This window comes from Diorhabda sublineata, chromosome 7, assembly GCF_026230105.1.
Source record: "Diorhabda sublineata isolate icDioSubl1.1 chromosome 7, icDioSubl1.1, whole genome shotgun sequence".
NCBI lineage: Eukaryota > Metazoa > Arthropoda > Insecta > Coleoptera > Chrysomelidae > Diorhabda > Diorhabda sublineata.
This window is the reverse complement of record NC_079480.1, coordinates 32065853-32084270: the sequence shown is the minus strand read 5'-3', so window position 1 is coordinate 32084270 and position 18418 is coordinate 32065853. Positions and strand designations below refer to the sequence as shown.

Genomic DNA, 18418 nt, shown 5'->3' with positions numbered 1-18418 from the left:
AAATTCGTATCTATCTTCATTTTGCAATAAATTGCATATTTCATTTTGTATGAAATTCAGAGTTTTTTCAAATTTTTACAATACTGACGTTGAAACCAGTTCCAGAAAAAACATACCCTTAATTGCAGCATATAAGACTGAACTTCAGCCTCGTTCAATTCTCCATAATTCTGAATTATATTTCTTAAAGTTTGATAAACATTTTCTGCCATAGTGATATCCCCACAAATATAAAAGTGTCCTTTCTCTCCTACAAGAAGTCGATAGATTTCAGCTGCTTCTCTCACTATCAAATCTTGAACATATGTCTAAAACCACCACAAAAATAATGATTTTTTTATTAATATCAATTATTATTATATTAGTACTTACTCTAGGTATATTAGGTTCCCTGGAAAGAGCGAGAAACACTTTATCGAGTACACCTATACGTTGCATTTCTTCTTTTTCTTCTCTATATAATTCCATATCTTTGGTTCGACAACCAAAGAAAAGCCACATCTTTCCAATTTTCTGTTTTTTCTTCAACAACATAGTTCGTTCTTGCCAAAAAGCTCTGAATGGCGCTATGCCAGTTCCTGGACCGACCATAATAACTGGTACCATTGGATCAGTCGGTAAATAGAATGCAGAAGCGCTAGAAGTATCATGTTCAAATCAGCTTTGATTATCTTAAGGTTGATTTCTATTATATTTGAATACCTATCAGTGATACTTGTTTTTCGACAAGAAAAACACGATTTCATGGTTTCAATATGAACCTCTGAACCTCAATATTGTCAAGATAAGTCATTACTTTTTCATTCAACTTGATTCACTGTTTATCGGAACGGTTTTTCGAGCTTTGGTGCGTTACCTTGATATAATTGATTCATTTTGCGCAAATCAGACCTTTTAACGAACTGCACGTTAATGAAAACAATTATAAACCACTGCGTATATTGTTTGACCGGTGTGAAGGTGATTCACAAGCTATATTCTTTCTATAATATAAAAAACTGCGGCACAGCGCAAATTGTTGGGTGTTGTGGTTGGGCATAGTCAAATGACCGAAATAGCTAAGACAGATTAATAAATACTTGGAGTACTCTTAAAAACCAAAAAGCTATACACTATGCAACAGCTTCTAATCTTCTATAAAGCCCACATTCATCCATATTTGGAGTAGTGCTCGCACATTTGAGGCGCTAGCTTCCCAAGTAAATCCTGAGGAAACTCGACTTAGAGGCGATTTAGAATAGACCAGAAACCTGGACAGTTTGGAGCAGAGATGGAAGGTCCCTGACCTGACTCTTGTTTATCCATACTATCATCTCTTCCGAGCTCTGCAATATAACCCCAAATAGAGGAGTATCTACAAAGCCTGATCGACAGACAGACGTGGTGCATGAACACCGAGTTCGTCTGCAGACGCCAAGTAAATCTACGAGGAATCCTTTGATTGGTGCAAGCCTGTGAAATCAGCTACTAATCACTACAACATACAGTTCAAGATCAATATCCAGTGGCATCTCCACACGGCAGGCACCAATTGAACTACTAGATTAGTTTAGGGGTTTACCATCTTGTGCATTTTTACATAAGAAAAAAACATATTTAAGGACAATAATTTAAAATTTTTCCGAGCTAACTTATGATTTGACAGAATTTTTAGCAAACAAACATAAATTGTCACAACTGTACCCAGTCTACTCTATTTTTGGACGCCTTCCACGTGGGCCGTTTTTAAGACTTGTATGAATAATTTTAAATAATAGTAGGCCATATTTCCGTTGCCCAAATTGGAGATTAACAATTCATAAGCACTTTTAAAAGTTGGAAGTGGGATATGCAAGTTATATTATACAAAAATAATAGGATATATCTATTTTTAACAACTGAGAATATCTTAATTAACCGATTTATTTTCACAAGTGTTCATAAAAACGTAGTACCACGTTGAGAAAACTAAAAAAATTAACGTATTACAATGTAACAGTGCATAACAAATCGGGAGAGAACTAAGTTTGCTCTAGTAGTATATTATATAAAGAGTGTTCGCTCGCAGAATTAAGGAAACGAGTGTGAAATAGAATTTCAGCACGTGGTGTACACAGTTTTGAAAATTGATGCTTCTAGATGGTGGTTAGCCGTGTGTAATCTGTAGATTTTTGACATTTTTAAAACAACATAGTTTTCTATATTTTCTGTGATGAGTGGCTTCAGTTTGTAGATCCCTGTACAATTTATTCCTGTGAGTAGTGTTTATATCACCATTACATTTATCGCCTTTGAAAGATAAACTATTGTTAGATAATAATCCGGTCAATTTAAATATTCTAAGTAACATGAATTCCCATCAAGCTGAAAATCGGTAAGATTGTTTATAATACAATTGAATATAGAATTTGAATGTTCCACATCATTTCCGTTTATGGAAAAAATTATATTCAAAGTCAAAGATCAGAAAAATTAGTTTTTCGCAAGTTTTAGCGAAACGGTGAGTTTTATCATAAAAATACCTCAGATAAAAATTGTAGATCATAAAATTATCTGCAAAAAAATGTATCAATACTTTTTTTCCTACAGGTTACCGTTTCTGAGATAATGTATAATGATTCAAAACGTTGTCGTATTTAATGGTTGCATCAATATATTTTCAGAAGTAAATTTTTCTTACAACATTGAAATGAATCGAAACTTGTGAGTATTTGTAAGAAATTTCTGTTGACTGGTGTTCTTGAGTTCATCAAATAAATTATCAATTGACGAAGATGTTGCTAAAATTCGACGATGTTTGTAGGCGTCAGCTTTAATATTTCTCGTACAAACATTATAATTCTTACAACTTTTTGAACCGTTATATCTCAGAAATGGTGGCTCGTAGGAAAAAACCTATTAACACGTTTTTTGTAAATAGTTTTATGACCTACAATTTTTGTCTGAGATATTTTTATGATAATCGCGAAAAGCTGAAAACTTTGACCTTGAATAAAATTTTTTCCATACACGGAAATGATGAGGAATTCAATTGTATTTTAAACAATTTTACTGATTTTCAGCTTGACGGGCATTTAGCTTCAGTCTTATTTTTTAGTCTAATTTGACTGGACTATAAACATTTATAGAAAAGTTTGATCAGCGTAAAAGATGTCTTCGGGTCGTATTCGACGGCCAGCTTTGACAGTTTGTCTTTCCACTCATCACACTTTTTTTGGTAAAACAATTTCGTTCCGCTTTTTGAAATTCTGAAGCCACCAGTTGATGGCACGGAGCTCTGCTCTGCTCAGTTCAACTGCAAATTGATAGGCCTTTTCATGAATGATAGAAGCATTGTTTTGACCATTTCGACCACTCGCATTATTTTAATCTTCTACTTGCTTCAGAAAATTACGTTACTAAGACATTGCAAGTACTCAATCTTTCACGTGACGAGCAGTACTGTTCACATCAAACCAAACACTGATTGCATCGAGACTGAATAACATATGTACTATGGAATTAAGGGTTATATTAGAGGGAACTTTATACAAAGGTTTTGGGTTAACAGAATTCGTTAAGTACAAGTATTCACACTTCGTTATATTGAGGTACGTTATATTAAGGTTGCACTGTATTACCATCTCTAATTAAATAGTTATTACATGGTACGACGTTTATTATTAATACATACATACATAATACATTGTTCAAATATTTATTTCCTTACCTTCTCACAAATACAGAAACATCTGATCCCAATGGGACGCCCTGCAAGTAATTTGAACATACCCCATAATGTGAGGCACCTTGACCGTCTGAAATTGAGGGGATCAACTTATTTAAAGAGATTATTAAGAGATAGTTGAGGGCCTACAATAGTTTCATGTCATTATAAACTGGTTCCTCACCTTGTGTTTTATAAACAACTACTGCTACGGTCAAGTGGGTTTCTTTGGGATTCATCATCGGACTGGAAGATATTGAATAAAATCTAGGTTGGAGTATGCTTAGTTGAGCTATAAGAATAGGTGCGAATGGTCGAACAGACGGAAACTGTTCCAAAACTTCCAAAAGATGTGGATATCTCCAATGACGCCAGTCTTCATAAGCACTAGAGTCCTTTTGAGAATGGAGGGTATAATTATTACAAGCCTTTGTAATTAAGAAAATAAGACGTTTTTACTCACAGTAGCCAATAAATTAAGATCTATAGCTTCTTCTCCGTTGGTTGCTATCGAGGCAAAATATTGAAGTAAATTTGGCGTAGGAGGAGTCGTAATGTCCAAATACTGCGAGAACAATTCTCTGATAGAGCAACTGGGTAAACGTTCATGTGGTTTCCAGCTTCTTACGATACCTATTCAAACAATCGAATACTTCATTCCAAATTACTTTGTCAGTTATTCGAAAAAACAAGTTTCGAAGTACACGAAATCCAGTTTTAAGAAAATAAAATGCAGTAGTATGATTTTATCTTTACAATATAAGATAAGAGACTTTTCATTGCAAACTATATAGTAAACAACTTGTTCAAATTCGCATTACAATATTCAATATTTAGAATCAGTGAATCATTCAAAAGTATAGATGAACAACAACATTAAACAAAAAATTAATCTCTTGGAATTTATTGAGAATATTTTCTTTATAATCATCAGGTAGATATTTTTAGGGAGGTTTCCGTTTCACAGTCAGTAGTTAGTAATCAGCAGTACAAGTGTGCGGTGTATCAGAAGTCCATTATTTTTAAAAATTTTTTTTTTGAAAAATAAAGTATGTCACAACCGTGACTTCAAGTTGGTTCTTTGGATTCGGTTAACGTTCTAGTAGTGCTTAGCACAGAAAGAGGTCAAACAGTTGAAATAAGATGGCGCCATCTATCAACAGATACTCAAAAAGTGATTTCAACTGTTTGTGGATGAGGAATGTCCAGATTACACTCTAGAAAATTGGTGTGTCAATGAATCGAAAAAGGAATGTATTGAAATATTTTGAAAATTTTCCACTATACGAAACAACCTACAGTATGTTTGTATCAAACTAACGAATTCAAAGGAAACAAAAATTGAAGTCATGTCCAGATATACGTAAACCTTAAGTGGACCAGAAATTATTTTGCTTGAATAATTCAACGCCAGTCTGGTCAGTACTCTAATAAATCTAGAAAATTCATAGTCAAAATCAGTTGTTAGATATAGTTTGCCAAAAGCATTTTTAATGATCGATTTACCGAAAATTTTGTTAATACTGCTTCATGATCGTAGAGACTTGAATTAAAGACATTACAGTCGATGGATTTTGGATCATACGATGACTCGACATAGTCTGTAGTACCAAAATTGGTTTTAGTTTTACTGTTAAGATGCCTAACTATATCCAAAAAATCAAAAACCGACTGAAGGCTTTTTTGAGTAGCACACACACTGGGACTGTCAATACTGCGATCGCTACATAAACTTAATTTGCCTTTCAGACTCAATTAAGGTCAGTAGTTTATGCTTCGGCTCCTGGTGCTCTGTTAATACAAACAATATAGAGGTTATAAGTATCTTAGTAGATGATAGAAAAATTCAAACACTTTTTCAGATATCAAATTATTGAACTGTTACTTCGAGGGCATAACACTTCTGAACACAAGTAACAAGAAACACAAATAACGAACAGGAAAGAACAACATGGTTTCAGACGAAACAGATCCACGACCAACGCTATATTCATTATTCCATCGAATTTAATACACCAGCGTATGTCTGCCTCATCGATTTGACCAAGGCATTTGATAGGGTCCGCCTTTCCAGTATCATAAATATACTGATATCGAAAGAAACGTCATACAACATCGTAAGAGCAGTCCGCAGTCTCAATAAGAACAACATGACCAAAGTAAAGACAGGAGACACTTATACGGAAGAGATACCAACACCAGGAGGTATCAGACATGGTGACAGCCTCAGCCCATTTCTTGATGGACAGAATTGTAGAGGAAGCATCATCACTAAATATGGGATACCGAATGGGACAGAATAAAAGAATTTTGGCGGAAAAGCTGGACGACCTATAAAGACAACTACACAAATTCTTCCGGGTCATCAAAGCGATAAATAGGACTAAATACAAAGAAAAAATGAAAAGTGTAAGCATTGCCAAAGAGCCCGTATGATGTAAGCTGGTAGTTGAGAACAAAATCATCGAACAAGTCTCACAATTTAAATACCTCGGTATGGACCTGTCGAGTTATCACAACCCAGTGAAGGACCTAAGAAGCCAGATCAACAAGGCGACTGCCATATCGGGCTGGTTAAGGCCGACAATATGGGTGAACGAATACATGCGAAAGGATAGCAAGGTTAGGATCTATAAGACTTGTATCAAACCAATAAAATAAAAAGCATGCTTCGGGTAGCCGAAATGAAAACGTTCAGGACTGTAGTGGGAGAAGCAAGAGTAGATCGAATCAGGAACACTGACATCAGGGAAAAATGTGGGATGCAAGACATCGTAAGATGGGGGAGACAAAGAAAAAGATACTGATACGCCCACGTGAGAAGAATGGAAGAGAGTAGACTGCCACGCATCGTACTTGAAGGGAAACCAATAGATAAAAGGGAACCCGGACGACTACCTAAGAGATGGATGGACAGCTGGCAATCCACCACCCAAGAACTGATACAGAAGAACCTGCAAAATTAACAGATCATGAGATCTTAAAAATAACTAAGTTACTTCGGAAAAGTTGTTGTTTGTGGACATTGTAACTTTATTGTGATTGAATCACTATATTATATTTTATATAGGAAATATTGTGAATAACTTGTTGCCCCTTCTCTCCTGTTAATAGAAAACGCTCGGTAGCAATTCTTTGAACGTGTAGTTAACATCAATAAACGTTCTTTAATATCTAAGAAAAACGAACATTTATCAATATTCAACAAGGCGTAAGAAAAACAACAAACGTCATGAGATAAATTAGTTTCATCAAATCTAGCAACTGCGGTATAGTTTTTGTTAAAAACAGGCTCATGATTTAATTTAATGATGGAAATGATTTTTGGAAAATTGAGAGAATTATAATGATTTGTTATATGTGCTCATTTCGGTTTTGGTTATGCATGAGTGAATATAAAATAAATTTCTTCGTGGAACGCACCATTAGAAGTATGAGTCTCTTCGAGTATTTGAAGTTCTACGGATATATCAGGGTTAGTAACGCCTTGCAATCTCTTTATAATACCGTCTACAACTTCGGGGCTATTCCTCGCGAAAACTCCAAGATGATCTCCGGGATTGTAGACCAAATTTGAAGAAAACTCTAAAAGTAGTGTCACTTTAGGAGATTTTTCACCGTGAAGATTTTTTCTGCGAATAAGTTTGCAAATGGATGCCTAAAAATAATAAATAATCAATTAATATTACAGATACATATTTTTTCCAATAAAATTATTGATTAGATACATGTATGAACTTACTTTCTTATTATAACATTTGAAAATACCATTTAGATGTGTAGTTTCAGGTTTTTCCAGGAATCTTATATTATTTGCAGTTAGCGATTCAGATTCCAACGTGAGGGCAGCATCCTGAAGGATCTCATCGTCATCTAAGCAAAATGTTTCGCAGGCAACCTATATCATAACAATAATTAAATGAACGATTATTTTCTCCTACATTTTCAAATTAGTAGAGTATTGAAACATCTTTTAATAGTGTTCCGCAAACTTTTTGTGTTCAATGTACACCTAGGAAAAAGGAAATTTTAAAGGTACACCACAAAAAAATCATTTTTAAGTAATATTTAACAATTTATTTATTGAATCAACGAAAGAATATTTATTATCAATCAACAATTAAAATAAAAAAAAGGTATTTAATGCGAAACATGAGCTTGTTCAATCGAACAAAAACAGTTTAAATGTGAAGTGATTTGGAGTTGACAATCTTTTTTGATTTTTATTGTGTTGGGTTGCAATAGCAAGGTTAGAAAGCAGAGGATTTTCATTTTTCTTCCTGCTCATTTATTGAAAAAGCAAGCCCTCGGAGAATGGATTTCGAACCCTGTCTATAGGTTGCAGATCAATCTTTTTCCGGATCAGCTGCCATAACAATCGGGAACATTCCATTATTACCCTTGGTACCGAAATTGATCCATAGTTCCAATTTAGCGCGTAAGCTATGATTCTATCCAACGATGTTAAAATATTAGAATTTGTGTCTTGAATTCTTTTATTGAGTTCATTTATGTGCGCAAATATATCCACCAGATATGCAAGCCATCTTTCTTTTTTAAACAGACACGCATAATCTGAACCCTGGGACTGCAAAAACGACTCAGTCTTATTTTTGATTGATGATCTGCCCCCATTTCTTGACATACAGCATTAAAAACACGAGAGTTCCTCATAACAACTTCCCTGTATAAAAAACAATGCCGTTTTTCAACATTAGATTTTGTTTAGCAGCTTTAGTTATAAAGAATCTAACCGTTCCTGCTGCCACGTCTGAGCTAATACTTGTACAGTTACCTCATTCCAAATTAAATTCATTAAAATATTCATCTCTCACTTTGAATATTTCTTCACCAGCTGTATGGATAGGCGGTGGCAAACAAAATTAACATTTGAGATGATATCAGTGGATGCTCTAACTTGTAGCGCAAAAACTCTCATTTTTTCAATCAACTTCGATTTCTGCCGATGCAGGTATTTTTTTAATTTCTTTAGCAGTTTTTTGGCTAATCATTATCTTGACAATTTATTTGCATATACAAGAAAAACTAAAGCTTCAGGAAGAGAGTGCGACTTTTTTGCTTTAACTAACATGTTAACGTTCACGTAGCTTGCCTTGTCTGAGTTGTTGAAAGACTCATGTGTGTTTAGTGGTGAAATGTCGTATTAGTTTACTGGGCACCATCAAATTATTACATAAAGTTTCTCCGCATTCAAGACATGTTTGTGTAGGACACGATTTGTCTCCGCAATATGTAAAACAATAACTTATGTAGCTTTCGTCGATGAACAATTTTTGGGCTTTATTTTTGTTGACTCTTTTTCTTTTTCATCACCAAAGTTTTGATTGGCAAACTGAAGTTGATGATGACCAAATCAAAGTCATAATTGAAGAGGATCCTCATATAACTGTTCGAAGAAACTACATGTATCGCATACAACAATTGAAAAACACTTAAAATGTCTTTTGCTAGTTAAGAAGCTTGAAATTTAGGTACCTCACGAATTGAGAGGAATTCATTTAATACAAAGAATGAACATTTGGGATATGCACCTTAAACTAAATGGAGGCGAACCTTTTTTGAAAAGAATCATCATTGGAAATGAAAAATGGGTCTTGTATAGTGACATAGTTCGATAACGATATGGATCAAATACGATGAACCGGCATAAACCACATCGAAAGCTGAAAAACAACACAAAAAGCTTGTGATGTCAGTTTTGTGAGATTACGAAGGTCTTGTGTTTTTTGAACTATATCCAAAGAATCAATTCTGATGTTTACTGTCATCAATTAATGAAATTTTATGAAGCAATCGAAGAAAAACGGCTAGAATTGTGAAATCGGAAAGATTTAATGTTCCACCATGATAATGCAAGGCCTGATACATCTTTGACAACTAGTGGGAAACTATTGGAGCTTATCTAGGGTGTATAAGGGTTGCCACATCCCCCAAACATTCTATCTGATTACCATTTATTTCGGAATCTGAAGAATTTTTTGAATGATCAAACTTTCACAAATGTCGATGACCCTGGTTCAGTTTTTTGCTGATGAGGAGTAGAAATTTTATGAGCGCGGAATCATGAAACTGAAAGAAAGATGCCAAAGGGCATTGAGCAAAATTGAAAATATATAATTGATTCAAAACTATTATTTCTTAAGAAGAAAGTGTTTTATTTTGTACTACAAAACCGAAATTACTTTGTCGCTATGCCTATTTACCTTTTTTGTTGTTTTCTTGAACAGAGATGAAGTTTTTGAAAATGGCGAAAAGTGGAAGAAAATAATAGTACGTTGGAAACTATTGGAAAAGGAATAGAACATAACGAAAATGGAAGGAGAAATAACTTACAAGCAATCTGAGGTTGGAAAGTAGAAGGGATTTAATGGTAAAAAACAGTTTATCTCGATTTCTGACAAAGCTACGAGTCCTTTGGAAAAGTTGAGGTAATTATCTAGATTAGTTTACACGCCCTGTTCGTTAAAATTTTAGTATGTTATAAAGAAAATTACGCTGAACAAGAATATATATATCGGGGTACTTTTTTTGCGTTTAAAGAATCAAATAATTGTAATGATTTTTCAGTAATTGTAATATTTAAATTAATTGTTGAAACCTAACCTAACCTAACCTACATACTTCTCTACAAAATGGAATCCAATTACAAGTAGAGGTTGCTGTTATCGAAAACTCTTCTATGATTTTTTTCTTGATGAGGTGGTCCACATAAAATAAAATAAGCGATGATTCCACATAAAGTTTGTATATCTATTCGAATTTGATTAAATCAATTGGCATTGATTTAATTGATTATTGTCCGATTGCACCACACTCTTTTTTTCTTCTGTTTTCGCTTAGCACTGAAATATGTATAAGTACAGTGAAACTTTAACGTTTCACGATTTAGTGAAGTCATCGAACCACATTTACAACAAATAATTTCACTTCTTATCACTTTACAATCAATTTACAATTTACAAATAATTTATTAATTGATCATGATCATCAATAATAGTTAAAAATTTTCAACAATTAATTTAAATATTACTGAAATATTACTACAATTACTGAAAAATTATTACAATTGTTTAATTCTTTAAACGCAAAAAAGTACCTGAAGGGATGATTTCCGCGCCCTATATATAAATATATTTTTGTTCAGCGTAATTTTCTTTATAACATACCAAAATTTTAACGAAATCGGAGGGGTGTAACCTAATCTAGATAATTACCAAAGTTAAATAAATACTTTTTATATAACCTCAAAATTTACATGAAAAATCCAAATAACTGAGTTTTTGTTTATTTTTCTTCTTTTAGGAATCTCGGTGCAAGCTTAATTTTTCATGTCCCAAAAATACTGTCATTTTTTTTATTAAGCGTATGGGAAAAATACTCTAGAAAAAGATTGTAAAGATTAAAAACTATCCAAAGAAAACAGTATCGTAAAACATCCCAAAATTTTTTATGTGTTACTTCTAGTCTATCGTTTAAGTTAGGGCCATATTAATTCGATTGGATTTAAAACAATGTGTCATTTCGTCTACAGTATATTTTTTGACAATTTTTTTATTTCTACAACCTCTTCTTCTTGTCTCTTCGAAACATAAATCTTCAAGTAGAAACTCTTGTATATCTGCTTTGAAAAAATATTCAGTTGGAATTTTTCGAATTTTTCTCGAATGATACAAGGCGTTATCTAACACAATTATACTGCATGTGGTGATGCATCATTTTTTTAAATATGATTTGAAAAAATCTCTCAATATTCTGGTGGTAACCTAAAGAGCTATCCATATGTGTTTACCTCTGGAATTACCTCTCCAATTATCATTTGTCAGGGCTCCATGAACAGTATCGTTGGTGTTAAACCATGTTTCATCAAAATAAAAGATTTGTCTTCCTTCATTACGATATATATTCGTTTCTCCACTTTATCAAACAACTACTTTCTATAACTGTTTACCTTTGATTCACTATTTTATATTTTAAACCATATTTTTCTTTTAAATCTTGAACATTATGTTTGATGCGAGCTGTAGGTTGTTTCGCATATCCAATTGATTTTTGTGAAACGTTGTAGTTTATCTATACTTTTCAATGATTCATTGATTCTGCAAAATAAAGCTTGTAATGCGAACCCGGACAAGTTGTTTACTATTCAGTTCGCAGTGGTGAGTCTCTTATCTCTTTTTGGAAAGATTTTCGCTATTTGATGATCGGCATTATTGTAAAAGGACTCAATTAGATTAAATTTTTTTTTATTGTATAGTTACTATATCGATAAATATTGATGAAACACTCGTTTTTAACATAATTCATGGAATGGAAAAAATAATTAACGTGAGATTAGTTACCTTAAACACTTGTGGTGCCCACTTTTTAAAAGCTTGTTCGAGACCGCATAGTTCATCTCCTGTTGCTAATTTTAATAGTCTTTCACCGCCAAGTTCGCCAAGTAAGTTGTCTACATATTTTCCAAAGGCGCAAAAGTGTGGGTAGGCACTTGATCCCAATGCAAAAACCGCAAATCTATTAAATGAAAGCTTAATAAATTTCGAACTTTAGAAACTTTCCAAATTATGTTAATATTTTTAGATCTTTTTTTTGTATAATAAATTAAAAACATGTTTGCAAATGTCAAATTAATTCGAAATGAATGAACAAGAAAGCAGTAGAGGTTTGAGTGAAAGCGAAAGAAATGCAGCAATAAACAAGTTCACGATTATTTGTATTATTTGTTCAGCTTCATAGATTGAATCTTTCCTATCTCATACTCTATTAGTTTGTATGTCTATTTAGATCAAATCAAATTTCCACTAGCTTGCAATTAATCTAATCATTGCCTGCTCCCGAATTTATATTGACATCGTACTTTAGTATCAATGATAATGAATTTTCACTTTTTTCTATAAAAGATGAAAGACTTAACATGAAAGTAGAAGATGTATGAGTGGAAGGGAAATCAGCAACAATTAAGGGCCTTATCATACTAGCGGTTTGCGTGCGTCTTCAAAGCGGAACGGGCTCTTCTTTTTCCCAATTATGTTCAAAATCAAAAAATTTATTTTGACTTAGATCTGGGGAAGTAATAGTTTTTTCCAAACCCCATCCTGTCTCTCCACGGGGTTCCTTGCACACTAATAATAAAGTTTCTCAAATTCATTATGGGTATTTACCAAGGGTGTTGTGAGGTACTTAATATTAACATAACCTCTATCTCCAACTTCGAGGCAATTATTAAATTCGTTATTCTCAAATCTATTTTTAAGATTCGAATTGTCAAATACAGAGTGTTTCAAAAAAAATTATCTTAAATGAATAATATTTGGGGTCTGCTCAGTAAAAAATTTCTATATTCAAGGTATACACATTTTTTCTGATTTTGCCTCAACTGTTGGCAACAATGTATTGAAATTTTATACAAATATCTTTTGGTAGCTGATACATCTAATGAATTTGTTTTTATGTCTGATTCTCATAGAGGGCGCTAGTTTTCGAGTAGTTGCGGCAAAATCGTAAAAAATGTGTGTAATTTTTTTTTCTTCGTCGCCCTTTATCTTAAATATATATGTCGTTACGTTACTGAAGAAACCCTGAATATTTTTCAGTTTTTTATCTACCCTAGAGACGGGATCACTGTTTTGAAACACTTTGTATTGTGAAGGTAGTGAAAAAACTGTAATATGAAGTATTATAAAAGAGAATTTTGAGCAATATTGGTCAATCGCCAGATTCAGTATTTGATAATTTAATGCAATATTTGAAAATAAAAATTTGCAAGCCGACTGAGTGCTGATGCTGTTATATAGAATGTGTCTAATTATAGCGTAGTATCCATTATTTCAAAGAATAAAATGCAAATAATTGAATTTAAACAAACAATTTGTACTGATTTTTAGTTCCCACACCTATAATTTAACTGAATGATAGCCTACGAACTGTCCTTAAGGTCGCTTGACATGATACAACGTGCAATGCAATGCAAGACACAATATTTCTTGATCAAAAGCTTGCGCAGATGAAGTTCAACTGATTGTTTCATGCAAGATCGGTTTTGTGCCGTTTTTATTGCAAGCAAGCTGCAATCTAGTTACTTTTGTCATAACAGATCAGCTGATTTTCGTGAAACTTCGTTATTTTCATTGTTAAACTATGTAGAAAATATGAGTAAAAATTTGAGGTTAGGAATTGGTTTACTTTTACTGTTTACAGAGACTTGCATGCAATTTCTTGCACGTTGTATTGCATTATGTCAAGCGGCGTTTAAAAATCGATGTGATGCGACTTTGCGTGTTTTAAAAGTTTTCGTAATGGTGAAAATATAGAGAATAGTACGTTTCGGATAATATCATTTTACTTGAAATGAAATAATAATACTGAAGGCTTAGCTATCCAAACCATAAATGTTTAACTGTTGTTTTAGGACTGCATATTTTCAAAAACATACGCTCCAATGTATACGTGTATATATTAAACAGGAACATAGTTTGCAACAGATTTAAACCAAACTGTAAAATATATTGTATTACACGGTAGGGATTGGCTCGTTAAAAACGATATAATTTCGACTATGAAAAAAGGATTTTATGAAAGTTTACGTAATCCTTGATATCAATGCCTTTATGAGAAGACATATTCTCGAGGATATATGTCGAAAATGTGAGTTGGGAACCCAAATTTGAGATTTCCATTTGCTTTATTGTATAAAAATGAAAACGATTCAGAAAAGTAGAAGATTTCAGTAATCCATTTTTAATCCAATGAATCGACAATTTAGAGGTGAAATCGCATTTATCTTCTTCTGATAATTCGATCAACACGATTTAAATCCTTTTTGTAGGTTACATAGTGACAATAAAAATTGTTGGCATGCTAAAAATAACCGAAACGAAAATATACGGAGTGAATTTTATGTATGGAACGTTCCAATTATTATCTCGAAAATAGCTTGTAGGATTTTTATAAATTTTTGTGTACAAGGGTCTTGTGATACGGCCACTATTATCGTGGTACCTACATTATTGTCAGATCTTTCCTTTTTCCGGAAAAATTACTGACAACAATGTAAATACCACCATAAGACCGGCCGTATCATAAGACCCTTGTACACAAAAATTTATAAAAACCGTTTACGAGATAATCGAGGTGTTCCATATATAAAACTCACTCTGTATATAGCAATACACTACCGGTCAAAAGTTTTTGCCCACCCCATAATTCATTCATCATATTTCAAAGTGATACACTTCAGTTTATACATGCATGTTTATTTTGTCAGTGATTGCGACAAGTAAAAACTTAACTGAGAATAATTTCGTCGGAGTTTATGATTGTAGTTTAGTCCCAGTTAACACTGTGAGACGCAAAAATGTAGTGTAATTCGTACTTTTTGGACCAAGATATCTGTTTATGAAGTTTGTATACGTCTATAAGTTTTAAAATGGGTAAAAACAATCGGTTGAAACTTGTGCATTAATCGCAAGTCTTCATAGTCAACGGTAAACGTGATCTACGCGTCCAGATTTAACTGCTCAGATCAATGAATCTAGATATCTGCCTCTGAGTACTTCTACAGTGAAAAGGAGATGAAGCTGGACTTTTTGGAAGGTTGGTAAAATAAAATTAAAACCTTGCAATGAGCTAAAAACATAAGAGTTGGACGCATGTAGAGTGGGAGATAGTTTTATGAGGATGATTCAAAGTTTGAGGTTTTCAGTTCTAAGAGAAGAGTGTTTGTGTGCAGGTCAAAAAAGAAAGGATGTTAGTTTCATGTGTAAACCCGACTGTAAAACACGGCAGAGGCTCGGTGATGGTTTAGGGATGTTTTATAGCAAGAGCGTAGGAAGACCTGGTAAAAGTTGAGAGGATTCTGTGGAAAGTAGCACACAAAAAAATTATCTTCAACGAACCCAAGCTTTTCACAAAACTGTTGAAAGAGTATTCGAAATAATTGGATAGAAAGAATGGATTTGAGCGTCAAAATTGCCCGTATGAGTTGTTGTGGGACAAATTGGACAGTGAAGTCAGAAAGCAGTGCCCCACACACATCTTTGGAATTTCCTGTGATGGAATCGAATAGACGAAAATCATTTGTTGAAACTATTAAAGAGAATGCCAACATTTTTCAACAAAATAATAAAAGCAAAAGAGGGTTACACCGATGAATCGAAAATTTAGATAATGTAAAAAATACAGAAATATCAAAATGGTATTGTTTGTATTTCTTGTGTATCAAGCAAACTACAAGGAGGGCGAATACTTTTAACAAGAATAAAAGCATATTACATATAAATTCGTCTATAAAGCATTGTTAAATAATAGCGAAAACGTAAGTAAAAACGAAAATAGATTGAAGCGAAAGCATTATCACATGCATACATCTGATTAGCGACAGGAAGAGAAAACAAGAAGAGGCAACACTTAACCGTAGCTATCTTACCTAACGTTACTTAGAGGCCCAAAGCTATCGTCGAGAAGTGGTTCGTTTAACGAACTTTTGACAGAATTTAGTCTGTCTAGACCGTGCTTTGTTGGAACCTCAGTTTGACTGTTGACCTTTATGAAGGATTTTGATGTTGCCATACTGGATAAAAACATAATTAACTCACACATTTTGGAAATTTATAAAAGATAAAATTAACGAAACTCACCTGAAACTAGAAGCATCACCATTTGAAATATCATTTTCTGCCATTTTTACAGCGTATAAGTTTTGGGCAAATTCCTGGAAGATTGAACGAAATTTTAGTGCTGAAAGCTTTCTCGCAAAATAGTTAGATATGGATGTGTTGATGTTTTTGTCAGATATAATTTCAATTATTTTCATCAATTATTGAGGCTCAATGTAGTTTGATTAATTGATATTATATAAATATATGAATAACCTAAATATTTCTTAAAATTGTTATTAATTCACATGGTCTAATACAAGTTTTCGGGCTTTTATTGATATTTTACGAGTTGTGGAAGAACAACTCGTGGATTTTGCACGAATTTAACGCACCTGTCAATAACGCGCTATCTATGAAGAATTATTTGGCCAGTAAGCGCACTCCAGTGCTCGAACACCCGCCGTACTCACCAGATTTGGCACCGCGCGACTTTTTTGTTTCGGAAGATAAAATCTGCTTTAAAAGGAATCCGATTTGAGTCAATGGAAGTGGTAAAGCAAAAATCGTCAGAGCCTCTCATCAAAGAAGACTTCCAGCACTGCTTCGGTCAATGGAAAAAACATATGGAAATGTGTGTGGCGAGGGGAGGGTAGTATATTGAAGGGGAGCATTCGAATTTAGAATAATTTTTATAATAAAACCCATATCTATGAATACCTATTTGTTAAAAATGTCCATTCCAAGAATCTCTTTCGGAGAATTTCACAGAAAATTTTAGGTTTTTTCATATTATAAGTAGATCCAAATTGCGTATTCTTTAGTTTAGTTGCAAATTGCAAACTATTGCATAGTGTGATTATGAAAAATTTAGAAACGTCCCGCAAACGCTGAAAAGTCGATCCTTCAACAGTTAATGAAAAAACATTATTATTCAATTGCTCTTAATAATTCGCAGCTTTACAGCTTGGTGCTGGGAAATCTACGATTTACATGGTTATTAAAAGAGAGAAATCACTTAATAATTTCTATAATTGTTATAATTTTATACATATTTTGTTGTTGTACTCGACCATAATTTGACCATAGCCTTAAGTAATCTTCTCTTCCATAATCATCCAAGATTTGAATGAGGATTCGATTATTTCCTTCATCTTTTCGGAACAATTCGTTCTACTCTGGTATTAGTTCTACTTTCAATTAACTTAGATCTTGCAGAGACGTATCTATATGTTTCTTACACCTCCACTTATCATATTTTTCTTGGTCTTTCTTTTTTTCTTGTTCTTCTCTGTTTTATTTCCATAATTTTTTTTGCTCTAAAATCTGGCATTCTCTATTCTTTTGGATCTTATCATTTTACTTAGTTCTGCTTTTCCATATAAATTCCGTATTTCATTCCTTGTTCTTCTCATCCATCTTCTCCTTTTCACCCCCTTGTATCCTCCTGGGTATTCTTCTTTCCCTTATATCTACGTTTAATCCACGTTTTGCTTTCGTTGCTTTCACGTAGTTTTTATTATTAGCGTTAGTCTCAGACTGAAAATATGGCCTGTACTCGATCTTTCAGATCTGAACTCGCATACTTAGACTCCGAACAATTTTTCTCCATATTCTCCCAAATTTCTAACTAAGGCCTTAGCAAAAATTTTGTAGGAGGTATCTAGTAGCGCTATACCTTTCGATTCTTTTAGCCCCTATATTTGTAGTATGTCCCCCCTTAGTGGTATCAATGAATTTTCGATATAAGTCCAATATTGGATTGTAAGCTCCTCTCATTATCCTCCATCGTTCTTTGAAGTGTTCTTCCAATCTTGGGATCATTCTTCATATGCATAGTCATTTGTTTCGATTGCCATTCATTTTATTTTATTTTTTTATAGAAATTATTCACGAAGCTTTTTTCCATGCTGTATAATGTTCACTCTTGTTTTTAAGTTACAAATAAAACAAATTTATCTCTGTATTTACTGAAATTATCTTCGCTAGTTATATTAAGTACAACTCTGTACAATTGATACCTACGTTTGTAAGCAGATTACGGTTTTATCAACTGAGAATAATTTCGCTTTTGGACTAAGAAAAGTCTAAGTTATACCAATGAAGAAAAAGCCATAAT

The 18418-nt window shown here is 33.2% G+C and overlaps 1 protein-coding gene across 3 annotated transcripts in view; it reads right to left on the bottom strand.

The window, feature by feature from the left end:
* The window catches only part of LOC130446519 (nitric oxide synthase), a 174393-nt gene that overhangs the window by 2966 nt on the left and 153009 nt on the right, over positions 1-18418 (bottom strand). For all 3 annotated transcript variants that reach the window (XM_056782833.1, XM_056782831.1, XM_056782832.1), the window contains 10 exons: positions 16342-16415; positions 16131-16274; positions 12046-12220; positions 7428-7583; positions 7109-7343; positions 4149-4318; positions 3870-4080; positions 3689-3776; positions 373-637; positions 117-308 (listed from right to left, as the gene is read on the bottom strand). In XM_056782833.1, the coding sequence (XP_056638811.1) occupies positions 117-308; positions 373-637; positions 3689-3776; positions 3870-4080; positions 4149-4318; positions 7109-7343; positions 7428-7583; positions 12046-12220; positions 16131-16274; positions 16342-16415 (1710 nt within the window). The remainder of the gene's footprint in view (positions 1-116; positions 309-372; positions 638-3688; positions 3777-3869; positions 4081-4148; positions 4319-7108; positions 7344-7427; positions 7584-12045; positions 12221-16130; positions 16275-16341; positions 16416-18418) is intronic.